This window comes from Acinonyx jubatus, chromosome X, assembly GCF_027475565.1.
Source record: "Acinonyx jubatus isolate Ajub_Pintada_27869175 chromosome X, VMU_Ajub_asm_v1.0, whole genome shotgun sequence".
Classification (NCBI taxonomy): domain Eukaryota; kingdom Metazoa; phylum Chordata; class Mammalia; order Carnivora; family Felidae; genus Acinonyx; species Acinonyx jubatus.
The window spans coordinates 17,865,148-17,880,926 of record NC_069389.1 but is presented as its reverse complement, the minus strand read 5'-3'; the positions used below and the strand labels follow the sequence as shown (position 1 = coordinate 17,880,926).

At 40.7% G+C, this 15,779-nt stretch overlaps 1 protein-coding gene and 1 pseudogene across 1 annotated transcript in view; one reads left to right on the top strand and one right to left on the bottom strand.

Moving 5' to 3' along the window:
* SMS (spermine synthase) overlaps nucleotides 1-15,779 on the bottom strand; it is a 53,807-nt gene that overhangs the window by 8,274 nt on the left and 29,754 nt on the right. The window contains exons 5-8 of the mRNA XM_027054597.1: nucleotides 11,577-11,752; nucleotides 10,650-10,804; nucleotides 9,562-9,651; nucleotides 428-542 (exon numbers count right to left, since the gene is read on the bottom strand). Of these exons, the coding sequence (XP_026910398.1) occupies nucleotides 428-542; nucleotides 9,562-9,651; nucleotides 10,650-10,804; nucleotides 11,577-11,752 (536 nt within the window). The remainder of the gene's footprint in view (nucleotides 1-427; nucleotides 543-9,561; nucleotides 9,652-10,649; nucleotides 10,805-11,576; nucleotides 11,753-15,779) is intronic.
* Nucleotides 816-901, top strand: LOC113597765 (uncharacterized; annotated as a pseudogene).

Below are 15,779 nucleotides of genomic sequence, written 5' to 3'. Positions count from 1 at the left end.
CTCAGTTTATGCTCTCACAGTTTTGTGAGTAAGAGCCATGCGTCCGGCTCTGCGCTGACAGTTCAAAGCCTACTTGGAATTCTGTCTGCCCTTCTGCTCACACTGTTTCTTTCTCAAATAATTTTTTTTAAAATCACATAATTTAAGTAAATTACCAAACAAGCTAATTTCTCAATAATGTGATTGAGTCATTTTATTTAATGTTTCTCTCAAATGACTGAGTAAATGTGCTTATTTAGTGACAGAACAGGATTTGACCAAAGCCAAATCCAGCCATCTTTCCACTGTGCGCTGCAGTTTAACTACCTTGAAAAAATGAAGGAACTTACTATGTAGACAATCTCTAAGAGCCTTTCATTCTCACAAAGTGCCAAGAAAAACATTTTCATGAACATTGTCTTGGTTAGAACCAAAAAACAGAATCTACCTTCTTCTGGAGATGTGGAGATTGGAACAGCTGTCAAATCATTAATCACATAATCAAACTCTCTCCCTTCTTTGGCGTACCTCTTCAGTACTGGAATACAGTCTTCTATTAGAACCTTCCAAAGAGAAAAGGAACAGAGGTATGTGAGCCAACTCATGTGGAAGCAGTTAAGCCCTTGTAGAGGAGGGAGGAAAATGCAAGCCGTTGCTGAGATCCACAACACCTCCATGAACAAGGAATGACTTCCATCCATGCCTATAAGAGCTACAATTCAGTGCCTACTATATGCTTTAGTATGCCTTCTCATTTAATCTAAGCAACAATCTACAGGTGCTATTAATGACCCCCTAGTTTATAAGTGGAAAACAAAGTTAACAGAGGTTACACAGTGCTTGCTTTGCTAGCACACATACTAAAATTGGAACGATACAGAGAAGATTAGCATGGCCCCTGTGCAAGGATGACACACAAATACTTCCGGAAGAGAGAGAGAGAAAGAAGAGATGGGTACCATATCTTGCCCAAAGGTACCCAAAATAAGAAACGGAGCCAGGGCACCTGGGTGACTCAGTCGATTAAGCATCGGATTCGATTTTGGCTCACATCATGATCTCATGGTTCATGAGATTGAGTCCCAAGTCGGGCTCTGTGCTAACAGTGTGGGCCCTGCTTGGGATTCTCTTTCTCCCACCTCTCTCTGCCCCTACCCTACTCATGTGTGCTCTCTCAAAATAAATAAACTTAAAAAAAATACAGTACATAATACATATAACATACCAAATGTGTTAACCTACTATTTATGTTTTTTTAATGCATGCTAATGTATTTGCTATGAATAACACATTTTTTAAAAGTTTTTATTTATTTATTTATTTTTGAGAGGGAGAGAGAGGGGGAGAGAGAGAGACAGAGAGAGGGAGGGAGAGGGAGGGACAGAGGGAGAGGGAGAGAGAGAGGGAAAGGGAGTGGGAGAGAGAGAGGGGGAGGGAGAGGGAGAGGGAGAGGGAGAGGGAGGGAGGGAGGGAGGGAGGGGGAGGGAGAGGGAGAGGGGGGGAGGGAGAGGGAGGGAGAGGGAGGGGGGGAGGGAGAGGGAGGGAGAGGGAGAGGGGGGGAGGGAGAGGGAGAGGGAGGGGGGAGGGAGGGGGAGGGAGAGGGAGGGGGGAGGGAGGGGGGACGGAGGGGGAGGGAGAGGGGCAGGGGGGAGAGAGAGAGAGCGCACGCACACACGCGCACAAGTGTGGGAGGGGCAGAGAGAGGGGGGACAGAGGATCTGAAACGGCCTCTGTGTGCACATCAGAGAGCCCAATGTGGGGCTAGAATTCGTGAACCATGAGCCAAAGGCAGACGCTTAACTGACTGAGCCACCCAGGCACCCCCCCTACTATTTACGTTCTTGATAAGGTCTCTGGTCAAGGACATGCTATGAGTAAAGTTTTGGGGGAGTCTAAAGTTATAGGCAGATTTTTGACTATAGGGGAGGGTTGGGGGGGTCAGCACCCCTAACCCCCATGTTCCTCATGTTGTTCAAGGGTCAACTGTACAGGAAGTTTGGGGTTTGCCTTCTCTTTGAAGTACTATAGGTACATGCTGGGGATGCGTAGGCTGCGGGCAACATCTTGAACTAGCAGGAGTTACTCTCCTTGTCTTTTATTTTTCTAGTTACAAAATACACACTCATGTAAAACAAATTCATGTAAATCAGAAGTCAAGTTTGCCACAATTCCCTGAACAACCTATTCCAGAATTTTTCCTATGAATGTTCTTATACAAATCCTCAGTCACAATTTTATAGTCCTGTTGTTTTGTAACTTGCTTCACTTAATACACCATCTAAGTGCAACCATATAAAGACATAGAAAACACTAATCAATCCTATTTGATATGCTGTTTTTTCCTATGCTCATATACACTTTTACCAACACAAAAACACAAATGCTTGTCCCATTTTGTAAAACTAGGATCAGAAAGAATGCAAGCAAGCAAGCTAGGATCACACACATGCTGAACTTGAAAATTTTCATCTAACACCATTCCAGGTAATGGTATTTTTAAAAATTGTATCATTCCACTAAAAATATGCTACTCAACCTCCGTGTATAGATGCCTGTCTGTAGGCTAGACACTCAAACATTGGGTTGCTGAGACAAAAGGCATGTACATTTTAGTTTTTAGTTTTGATGGCCATTCACACTCCAACTAGCAATAATTGCGAGCATCTGTTTCCCTGGCATCTTCCCCAGCACTGTATATTGTCCCTCTTCTATTATGTCAGGTCCCTTCCCTTGCTCATGTTTCCACATGTACTTGCGGAGTCACTAACAGGGGTGAACATTTTGTTATAAGTTTACAGGATAGGGGTGCCTGGGTGGCTTAGTCAATTAAGCATCTGACTTCAGCTCAGGTCATGATCTCACGGTTCGTGGGTTCAGGCCCAAGCAGGGCTCTGTGCTCCCAGCTTGGAGCCTGGAGCCTGCTTCTGATTCTGTGTCTCCCTCTCTCTGCCCCTCCCCTACTTGTGTGTTCACGCTCTCGCTCTCTCTCAAAAATAAACATAAAAAAAATGTATAGGATATTTGATTTTCATTTCCTGAGATTGACCAGTTCATATCCTTTACATTTTTCTATTTAGTCATCCTCGTTTTTAAGTTTTAAGTTGTAGGGAGTGGCTCTCTGTATTATTAAAGGGATTAAATCCCTGTCACTTTTGTTACTAGTTTTTTGGCTTTATGGTATTATGTTGTTACAGTTTCTGGGTTTCTTGTCTTTCTTTAAAAGGTTTCCCAACCTCAAGATTAAATATGCTAAATTTCCCTAAATGTATTAAGTTTATGTATCTAGACCTTAAGCCATCTGAGATTAATTTTTCTATGGCTTCTGAGGTTATGTTAACTTTGTTCTCATGTAAATGAGAACAGCCCATTTTACTGGCACCACTTATGAAATCAACTAAATCTCCTTTTCCCAAGCAAACTTGAAATATACCTTAGGTCACGTATTAGCTGTGTGTGTACAAATACACACTCAGACATGTTCAAAGTCTCTGTGCCATTCCTCTTATCTGTCGATTCCTGTGTCAACATCACACTTCCTATTTGATTACGCTTTAACAAACAACAGCACAAATCTCCCTTCACTATGATTATTTAAAATTGTTTTTCTTGGCTATTCTTAGGTATGTTACAAATGAACTTGAAACCATTTGGTCTAATTCTAAAAACCTCCTTGGGATTCTGATTGGTATTAGTTGTAATAGGAAGTTACAGACACTGTTCCAGTACTCTCATTCTAGAAATATAACATGTCTCTCCATATGTTCCAACTTCAGTTAGTCTTTCAGTAAGACCTTGACCTAATTCTTATCAGTCCCACAATACCATTCTTATTTAAATATACTCCTAGGGGGGCGCCTGGGTGGCGCAGTCGGTTGAGCATCCGACTTCAGCCAGGTCACGATCTCGCGGTCCGTGAGTTCGAGCCCCGCGTCGGGCTCTGGGCTGATGGCTCAGAGCCTGGAGCCTGTTTCCGATTCTGTGTCTCCCTCTCTCTCTGCCCCTCCCCCGTTCATGGTCTGCCTCTCTCTGTCCCAAAAATAAATAAAAAACGTTGAAAAAAAAATTTTTAATAAATAAATAAATAAATAAATAAATATACTCCTAGGTATTTAATGTTGGGTCATTATTCCTAAATGTGAAACCTGAAACCATAAAAAATCCTAGAAGAGAACACATGCAGTAACATCTCTAACACTGGCCATAGCAACATTTTTCTAAATATGTCTCCGGAAGCAACAGAAACAAAAGCAAAAATAAACTATTGGGACTACGTCAAAATAAAAAGCTTCTGCACAACTATCAACAAAACTAAAAGACAAACTATGGAATGGGAGAAGATATTTGCAAATGACATATCTGATAAAGGGTCAGGATGAAATAAAGAACTTATACAACTCAACATCCAAAATATAAATAATCCAATTTAAAAATGAGCAGAATACATGAACAGACATTCTTCCAAAGACAGCCAGATGGTCAACAGACACATGAAAAGATGCACATTATCAGGCAAATGCAAATCAAAGCCACAATGAGGTATCACCTCACACCTGTCAGAATGGCTAAAATCAAAAACACAGGAAACAACAGGTGTTGGTGAGGATGCAGAGAAAAAGGAACACTCATGCACTGTTGATGGGAATGCAAACTGGTGCAGTCACTATGGAAAACAGCATGGAGGTTCCCCAAAAAGTTAAAAATGGAACTACCTTATGATCCAGCAATTGCACTACCAGGCATTTACCCAAAGAATACAAGAACATTAATTCAAAGGGATACATGCACACCAATGTTTATGGCAACATTATTCACAGTAACTGAGATACAGAAGCAGCCCAAGTGTCAATTAAAGAGGTGGCCTGTGCACACACACAATGAATATTACTCAGCCATAAAAAAAGAATAAATCCTTGCAATTTGTAATGACATGGACAGAGCTCGAGTATAATGCTAAGTGAAATAACTCAGTATAAGATAGACAAATACCATATGATTTCACTCATAAGTGGAATTTAAGAAACAAAACAAATGAACAATTAAAAAAGAGAGAAACCAAAAAACAGACTCTTAACTATGGAGAACAAACCAATGGTTACCAGAGGGGAGGTGGATGAACTAGGTGAAGGGGATTAAGAGCACATATATCATGCTGAGCACTGAGAAGTATATAGAATTGTTGAATCACTATATGGTACACCTGAAACTAATATAACCATCTGTAAACTACACTGGTACTAAAATTAAAAGCTTAGGGGCGCCTGGGTGGCTTAGTCAGTTAAGCAGCTGACTTCAGCTCAGGTCATGATCTCATGGTTCGTGGGTTCAAGCCCCACATCAGGCTCTGTGCTGGCAGCTCGGAGCCTGGATCCTGCTTCTGATTCTGTGTCTCCCTCCCTCTCTGCACCCCCCCACCCCACACACACTCTGTCTCTGTCTCTCAAAAATAAATAAAAATGTAAAAAAAAAAAGTTAAAAGCTTAAAAAAACCTCAATTGGCCATTATTTTGAATAGGATCTCCAACCCATTCTCCACCTCCAATTTCTATTCAAACTGTTTTGCATTTAACAAAGCTAAAAAAATTTTTTTAGACTGTCTCTGTCCAATCACTGCACCAAATTCTCATGAACTCAACTAGTTTTCTAGGTGAGTTTCCTAGATTTTCTAAGCATTCATATCATCTGCAAATGATTCTATATTTTTACTGTTTTCATTTTTCTACTTTACTACATTAGCTAATGCCTCAAAAGTGAATAAAGGTAATAATAAGCATTTTCACCTTATTTCTAATTTTAATGGAAATGCCTTATGTATTTTGATATTTTATAGAACATTTAAGTTTCTCTTTTTCAAATTTTTTAATTATTTATTTATTATTTGTGGGCGGGGAGAGAGAACACGCAAGCAAGGGAGAGGGCTAGAGGAAGAGAGAGAGAGAGAGAGAAAGAAAGAGAGAGAATAGCTCAAGCAGGCTCTGTGCTCAGTTCAGGTCATGATCTCATGGCTCGTGAGTTCAAGCGGCTGGAGTCCAAGCCTGGCTTGTGAGTTCAAGCCTGGTGTCAAGTTCTGTGCTGACAGCTCAGAGCTCGAAGCCTGCTTCGGATTCTGTGTCTCCTCCCTCTCTCTCTCTGCCCCTCCCCTGCTGGTGCTCTGTGTCTCTCTCTCTCTTTCAAAACTAAATAAACATTAATAAAAAAATTAAAAGTCAGATGCTTTACTGAGCCACCCAGACACTCCAAGCAAATACATTTGAACAGAATCTTGAATGTGTATCTCCAGATTTATAAACAATTTAGATGAGTGCTTTAATTTGTTGATATGTAAATTACTTACCCCTCCCTACCCCATCTTCCCTAATGTACTTGCATCCAATTTTGATTTCATGGTACATGTGTGTTAATTTTTTAAGCCGAGGCAAGAATTCTATCTATATTAAAATGTAGTTGTGATTGTTTTGTGGGCAAAGGGAGAAAAAGATACATACATATTTCACATCTACTATTTTGAGAGTTTAAAAAGGGAGAGGGGATTAGGTTCTTCAGAGCATGACAGATTTGTTTCACACAAAGCTAAAAGTTACCATTGTTGGCAAATAATGTTTGCATTGTTAGCCAGACTTGGCTAAGGTGTTTTAACCTGTAATCCTCACACCTGTGCCAAGTGGGTATTATTTCAATTTTATGGGTGGAGATTAAACTTAGACAGTTCAAAGGACATTTATACAAGGTTATAGGGTAACTTTAGAAGGGTGATTCAGATTCTTGTCTCCCTGGCTCTTTTTTCTAACTTCCTTATATGGATTCAGAAAAACAATTTAAGCATAAACAGAACCACAAATGCAAACCTGCAGTAATGTTGAGTTGTAGATTGTTGTAATTAGAGGCTGGATATATGTGGGACAGTTTACTAATGTCCTTGGAAAATAACTCTTGACTTGCAAGTCTGTCTGAAAATAGAGCACCAAAGGCAGGTAGTGACATTGACATTTAGACATTCTAGGGAATGGTAAAAATAGTATTTTATTTTGAAATGGTTTGGCTTTTGAGGAAGGTGGGTGTCTGAATGCATTCCCCCCCCTCCACTTTGCTGGATTAAAACAACCATTAAGGGGAGCCTGGAAAATTCTGAGGTTGAGAGTTTTCTAGGTGTGTTCAAGGGGTTGAGGGTTCCTGGTCTGGGGGTAGCAACAGGCAAGCCCCTTAGCCATTAAAATATTACTATTAAAAAACACCAGGTCTTTGTAAATGTTTATCATTTGAAAAACAGATACTCTGTTGACCATTTTTAGAAATTAGGAAATGTTCCAAAGCGCTCCCCATTCCTTTTATAATTATAGAGTAACTTTAATACTAAAATCCTTAAAAGTAGTACAAAAAAATATTGATTTTGATGAGTGTACAAGATTTTCAAGTAAGAGAGTAATTAAATCTAGCAGTTTATTTAAAGAACTGTATTAGGCCCAAGAAAGATGCAGTTGAGAAACAAAGATGGGAATCTTGAGAAATCTGTCAACATGATTCATTATATGAATTATTTAAAAAGAGACAATAATGTATTAACAGACAAAACATTTAGGGATATTCAGCAGTCATTCTTATTTCTTTTTTTATATTTTTCATTTTTTTTTAATGTTTATTTTTGAGAGAGAGAGAGTGCGAATGGGAGAGGTGCAGAGAGAGAGGCAACACAGAAACAGAAGCAGGCTCCAGGCTCTGAGCTGTCAGCACAGAGCCCAATGGCAGGGCTCGAACCCACGAACCGTGAGATCGTGACCTGAGCTGAAGTTGGACACTTAACCAACTGAGCCACCCGGGCACCCCTCAGCAGTCATTCTTAATAAAAAGTCTTTTAGGGGCGCCTGGGTGGCTTAGTCGGTTAAGCGTCCGGTTAAGTGTCCGACTTCAGCTCAGGTCATGATCTCACAGTTTGTGAGTGTGGAGCCCCGTGTCAGGCTCTGTGCTAAGAGCTCAGAGCCTGGAGCTTGCTTCGGATTCTGTGTCTCCCCCTCTCTCTGCCCCTCCCATGCTCATGCTCTGTCTCTGTCTCTCAATAATAAATAAACGTTAAAAATTTTTTTTAAAGTCTTTTAGGTAAGATAAAATTGGAATGGAAGGGAAACTACCCAAGCTGCTTAACCGACTGAGCCACTCAGGAGCCCCTTGTCTGACTCTTTATCTCAGCTCAGGTCTTGTCTCAGGGTCATGAATTCAAGCCCCATGTTGGGCTCCACACTGGGCGTGAAGCCTATTAAAAAGATTTATTTGCTTGGTTATCTTGCTCTAAACAAGTACTGTAGATATGGGCACTAAACACATGCATGCTCAAAATACAATTCAAAATGTACCCGATAAACTGTAATGACTGGTTAACTTGCAAGCACAGTACAATTTAGGACAGAAACTAATTTACTTAGCAAGAAGCAAATGTTTAAATACACATATAAATCACACAAAGAGGTCTGAAGAGTAGCAGAACACGTCACCTCAAAATATGCCACTTTCATATATTGATTATTTTGAGTGGTAGGCACTTGAAAAACCGCAAATGCAGAGAAGCTTTCTTTAAACTCCGCCTTCATCTGCCTAAAAGATGGAGCCTCTGAAAGAAACTCAACTGTCAGAGATCCCCTCTCTGGGGGATTCAACCAGAGAAGGTTGACCCTTATCACGGAACACCAAACTTTGTCACAAACATCAAACCTGTCCCATCTGTTCTTCCAAGGGCCCTTTATCTTTACTAACAGTCACTCTAAGACACCTACGACCCCCTTCCCTATTCAGATGACATTTAAGTCTAAATCCTAAAGCTACCTCTGAATTACTCAGTTATCTCTAGGTCTCTCCCAAGCATACACGAACTATATATGTTAATGAACTTGTCCTTCTCTTGTTAAGCTGTCTTTCATTATAGGAATCTCAGCCAAGAACCAGAAGGGCAGGGGGTAAGAGCGCTGACAATACAGAGTCTGTCCACCTCTAGCCCTCCACCTTGTTCATGCTTGCTCAGTGACCTCTCACGGAGCTATGTGTTCCAGCACCTTGGAGATTAATATACATACCTTCGAAATGCCTATCAAGGCCAGGATAGGTTTGGCTTCCTAGGAATCTGTTAGAGATAACATAGTCTTTCCCCCTTCCTGATGCACAGGTGGTGCCATAAAATATAATTAAAGGTTAGCTGTCAAGTAGGTGCACCCAAACCTTCTGATCTCACTACAGTGCCCCTCCTGCATATCCTCTCACTCTATAAATCTGTGGATTACAGTCTGGACTTTGCAGAGAGTAACTATACAGCTGCCACGGGTCATCCTCTGCCCCATCCCACCTGTCAGCAAGTATCTCTGAATAAAACTCTGTAACCTGTATGGAGTGGCCTACTTTGTTTTCTGGTCACAAAGTGCCTTCTCAGTTTGGGGGGATATTTTACTCTCCTTCCTCCACGTTCTAGAGAGAAAATTTTTCCTTCCCTACAAGGTGATCTATTTATTTCTTAACCAATGATGCTTAAAGCTGTTTTAGGAAGGCACAATTCAAGTCAATAACGTATCAGTTGACTTAAAAATGTTATCCGGAAAATATAATTACCTGATAGCAGTCTCCTTTAAGATTGTCTAAGACGTCGCCACATGTTTTTCGCATGTATTTCTTACATCCATCAATCACCATTTGGTCAATGTTCAAACAGGTCAAGGAGAAATTCATCCTGAATTTAGATCAAAGAATTCTGAAACAGTAACACTATTGTTTTGAGAGCGAGAGGGTGCCAGTGAGCAAGGGACAGAGAAAGAATCCCACAAGAGGCGGGTGAGGGTAGAGAGGGGAGAAGCGGGGTTCACTGGATGTGGGCCTCAAACTCATGAACCATGAGATCATGACCTGAGCCGAAGTCAGATGCTTAACGACTGAGCTACCCAGGTGCCCTGAAACAGTAACACCTTAAAGAAAAGGTACAGGGCAGCTGGCTGGCTCAACCAACGGAACAAGTGACTCTTGATCACAGGGTTATAAGTTCAAACTGCAAGCTGGATGGAGATTACTTAAAAATAAAATCTTTAGGGGCACCTGGGTAGCTCAGTAGGTTGAGCGTTGGACTTAGGCTCAGGTCATGAACTTGCCATTCGTGAGTTTGAGCCCTGCGTTGGGTTCTGTGCTGACAAATCAGAGCCTGGAGCCTGCTTTGGATTCTGTGTCTCCCTCTCTCTCTGTTACTTCCCCACTCACACTCTCTCTCAAAAATAAAGATTTTTTTTAAATTAAAAAAATAAAAAAATAGAATCTTTAAAAAAATAAAGAAAAGGTAAGACAATTATTTTATAACACTAATGGGTTTCATATTTACCCCCAAAAAACCCATGAATGAGATAATGATTTCATTTTTGTACCAAGGTCATTCAAAAGGGACTGAATTTTCTTTTCTCCTCATGAAGCCCTTCCAGGAAGTGCTAAGCAGTAGATGCTGGACCAAGATTATTTTCTCTTTATTTTGCAACTAGAGCCATCTCTGCTGCTTTGTTCATAACCACATGAAAAGGCTACTAGGACTAAATTGAAATGTTCGTTCAAGACAGTATTTATAACACATTTGCCTCATAACATTAACTGGAGCCTTAAGACAAAAAAGGAGGAAGAAAGCAAAAGAAGTCAACTGAACTTCATCTCTAAGTAAAGGATATCTCTACCATAGTGACCATCTTTGGTTTCAGTTTGACTATTTCACATAATATGCCCCCATCTCCGCCCCCTAGAATCAGCACGTCTTTGCCACTGTAGTCTTCTTTTCCACTGCCCATGATGGCCTGGGTATACGCCAAATCACTCTCCGCCAGATCTAGGGAGGAAAAACACAGGTCCAAAATGGTGACTCTACCCAAAGCCATACCATGACCTGACTCACCATACTGGAAAGTGCTGGAATCTAGCCTAAAATACAAATTTAAAAAATTTTTGATCTTTAAAAACTGTCAACAATGTGCAGAGATACTTTTATTTTTTCTGGACTGTGGATTTTTCATCAACCCTACCCATCTGACACCTAATACATTACATACAGATTACACACACATATACCTTGAAGAAAACTCAGTCTTACAAATGTTCTGATATGCCAATTAAAAGCAATTACATCTTTCACTACATGAAGTATAACATCTAAGAGTTGTTCCAAATATGAGAGGGAGAAAGCAAACCAGGGTTTAGAGGAAACAAGATTGACCAGGAGTTGCTAATTACTGTCACTCAATGGTGAACATACATGGGTTCATCATACTATTTTGTACACTTGGGTTTGAAATTTTCCATAACAAAAAGATTTCCTAAAAAATAAGCAATCATATTTTCTTTACAGAAGTATTATCCAAATACTCAACACTAAGAAAACTAAAAAAAAGGAACATCAAGACCAAGTTTTCATGGCTCTGCCATAAAACATGAAAGCCCAGACAATTCACAGGTTAATGTGACATAAACATTCCTATCAAAAAAAAAAAAAAAACAAACAGCACTGCCAAGGACAAAGTAGGACAAATCCACAATGGTGTATTTGTGAGGAAAACATTGTCACTTTGCTATGCAACTGGGGTAGGGATGGAATGAATACTTACTAACATCCCCACTAAGGATGAGAATGTTTCCAAATTGCTTTGAGTGTAGAATTTTAATGTTCTGATAAGGTGAATCTTCATCATACACCACTTCATCTATGTCATACTCAACCAGGCGACCATCAGCAGTGGGCCAGTATCTGTCGATGGCCCCTCCTCGAACTATGGGTGGTAATCTGGAAAAAAGGAAAAAGGAATGAGCCTTACAGGAACTGCTTACGGGCTGCTTATGGTGACACTGCCTTAAAAGCGAATCTTTTGGGGCGCCTGGGTGACTCAGTTGGTTAAGCGTCCGACTTTAGCTCAGGTCATGATCTCGCGGTGAGTGCGAGCCCCTGCTTCACATTCTGTGTCTCCCCCTCCCTGCCCCTCCCATGAGCATGCTTTGTCTTTGTCTCTCAATAATAAACAAATGTTAAAAAAAAAATTTTTTTTTTTTTTTTAGGGTGAATCTGGAGGAGCACTTGGCTGGCTCAGTGGAGCATGCAACTCTGATCTCAGGGGTGATCCACAGGACTATAAGCCTCACATTGTGGGTAGAGAGTACCTTAAAAATAAAAGTGGGGGCACCTGGGTAGCTCAGTCAGTTGAGCATCCAACTTCAGCTCAGGTCATGATCTCATGGTTCATGAGTTTGAGCCCCACATCAGGCTCTGGGCTGACAGTGCAGAGCCTGCCTAGGATTTTCTTTCTCCTTCTCTCTCTCTCACAAAATAAATAAACAAAAAAAAATTTTTTTTTAAGTGAACCTGGAAGCATGAGTGTACAAAAAGCAAGCCATAATGACCTCATGGCCAATTCCTGAGTAGTATATAAATCTAAAGCTTGGTATTTCAGCTATATACAAACATGGCCCCTACCATATCTAAACAACTGTGGTACATTAAGAGTTTACTTTTTAAATAAACCTTTCTGGCATAATTTAATTTTCCCTTAAAAAAAAGTTGGGAGAAAATGGCAACCTCAGACATCATACTTCATACCCCAAATACTTCAGCAAAAATCAAAACTGCCTACACAACCACACTGCCATTACCAAATTCATACAAGCGCACATGGAAGCAAAACTATCATCTAGTACACAATCCATATTTAAATATCCCCACAATCGTCTCAATCATGTCATTGATAGCTATTCTGCTTTTGAATGAAGAATCATACACTATATTTTGTTTTCCTTTTTTGACCCTCATTTCACCTAGTATAGTTTTTTCTCTCATGTGTTTCACAACCCTGACCTCTCAGTCCAGACCAGGTGTTCTGCAGAAAATCCCTCATGAGGGTTTGCCTGAAGATCTCTTCATCAAAGTCAGGTTGGCATGTATTTACACAGGCATCACATCAGGGGCAGAAGATGTGTGCTTCCTATCGTTAGAGATGTAAGTGTGACCACTTGGTTCAAATAGATGGCACCAGATCTCTAAATTTCCAATAGTACCTTTTTCCCTTTGAAATTACTAAGCAAGCTATGGGGTAGTCCTCTGAAATTGGGTGAAGGTCCTGATCTCCCAATAAACCTCCAGTAGTGGCTTTGGCATCTAGAAAATTCTTGGCCAAACCAGTTATTATTACTACAAGGACTGCAAACTGATGATTTTCCCATTCCATTCCATTTTGTAAAAGTTCAGTATTGTAGACAAGGTGAATATACTAGAAACTACCAGCAGAGGACACTAAATGACAATGAAAACAAGACCCAGAAAAGGAGCTTGGCAAATCTAACAGGAACACAAAATGAAAACTGACTACACGTATAACTATGTGCAAGTCATATGTTCTCAGATACAGTGGTTTCAACCATAAAACAGATTAGCAATAAAACAGCTGTATACTGGCATCTGCTACCTCTGACTTGCTCTGATGACTCTCTTTGTTCCCCTCACTCACCTATTTCCAGGAATACAATCTGAACCTGTCTTAATGAAGCTTCCTCTGAGCAAACACTAACAACTATAAAAAACATAGAGATTTACACAAAGCAAATTTCCATAAACTCTCATTTAATCCTAACAACTCCTGATTTAACCACTTGATCTTTTAAGTGAACAAATGCAGCTGTTGTAATTACTAGCAGACAAGAGGTTTGTCTTGTAAAATGTGGTGCCCCAAACAGGGTAATATTTCCCACTCCCTCTCTCCAGAATAGGCAAACAGGACTTGGAGGTAGCCTCTTCCACCCCGGCTGAGGGTTGGTGGGTGGAAGGAGGTGGGGAGGTAAACCACCTGTGACATTAGATGATGGTGACAAATATCAAGTCATGGGTTTTCAAGGGAGTAAATCCACCCCTGGCTGACCACCAGCCAGCTATCGACAATTACTGAACTATGCACAAACCTGCTGAAAATACATGTCCGTTCTCAACTGTGTCACTAGTGCCTTGGCTAAAGAGCTCTTCCCTTGATTGCAACACAATGGTTCTGTTTTTCTTTTTTTTTAGGATTTTATTTCTGGGGCACCTGGGTGGCTCAGTCAAGTTAAGTGTCCGACTCTTGATCTCAGGTCAGTCATGATCTCGCGGTTCTTGAGTCTGAGCCCCACATCGGGCTCTGTGCTGATGGCACGGAGCCTGCTTGGGGTTCTCTAATTGTCTCTGTCCCTCCTTCATTTGTGCTCTCTCTCTCAAAATACATACACTTTTTAAAAAACCTTATTTTTAAGTAATCTCTACACCCAATGTGGGGCTCGAACTCACAACCCCAAGATCAGAAGCTGCAATGCTCCACCGACTCAGGTTATGATCTCACAATTCAGGAGATTGAGCTCCACATTGGGCTCTGTACTGACAACATGGAGCCTGCTTGGGATTCTCTCTCTCTCTGCCTCTGCCTCCCTCTCTCAAAATAAATAAATATTTTTTTAAAAGAATCCATAAAGTTTATTTATTTTGAGAGAGAGAGCGCGAGCACAAGTGGGGAAGGGACAGAGAGAAAGAATCCCAAACAGGCTCTGAACCATCAATGCAGAGCCCGATTCAGGCTCGAACTCATGAACTGTGAGATCATAACCTGAGCCGAAATCAAGAGTCAGATGCTTAACCAACTGAGCTACCAGTGCACCCCAACACATTGGTTTTTAAAGCCTGGCAAAGAAACAAAAAGGATCTCTAACAGGATGGGGAAGCCATCTATCTTGATGAAGCACTCATCCCAGCATGAAGTACATCTATCTCTTTGGAACGGGCTACAGGAGATATTCCGGAGCCCCACACAACTCTGGTTTCAACGGTCACTGCTGAACACTAAAAATGGATCCTAGAGAGAAAGTCAGGTAAAGTATGTCCTGGGCCTCAGGTACACTGGGTAAACCACAATATGTCCCTCCACTCCTCAACAAAACTTAAATGATGTGAGTTTGTTTTCCTGTTCCTTTTCTTTTGAAAAACAATATGAAAATAAATTCTCTAATACATCCCATAGCTTCTTAGTTGAAAATTCAGATTTAAGTCATCAGCCACAGGGGAACAATAATTTCAGATGTTACTGAGTTACCTGTTAATGACTGAATTTCTTTTTTTTTTTTTTAATTTTTTTTTTAACATTTATTGATTTTTTTGAGACAGAGAGAGACAGAGCATGAACAGGAAAGGGTCAGAGAGAGAAGGAGACACAAATCCGAAACAGGCTCCAGGCTCTGAGCTGTCAGCACAGAGCCCGACGTGGGGCTTGAACCCACGAACCATGAGATCATGACCTGAGCCAAAGTCGGACGCTTAACCGACTGAGCCACCCAGGCGCCCCAATGACTGAATTTCTAACCATGTCATTCCCCAAAGAGAAAAGTGGCACCATCCTTGTCCTTTTGAGGCCAATAACAAAAAGCCTACCACCAAATATTCCCAATAACTTCTCGACACCTCCACCTTGGTTTTATGAAAAGATTTAACAGCAGCAACAAGCAAAAGCAAAGTCTGTATTGTGAATTGAAAATATGAAGCTTAACTCCACTCTCAAAACTCCTCTACCAAAAAGAATCAGACTTGTCATGAATGCTGAAAACCACAAACACATTCCATCTATTTACTCACTCCTAAAAACAACCCCAATAAAAGACCAATAAAAATCAGAGGCATTTTGATGTTGGCAAATTCATTATCATGGAGTTAACACATTTTACAACACAGTGGGAACCTGCTGAATGCAAGCTGGTGCAGATATGAAAATGGTGCAAGCAGGGAAAGATGGAAAATCCACAAGTGTGAGGGT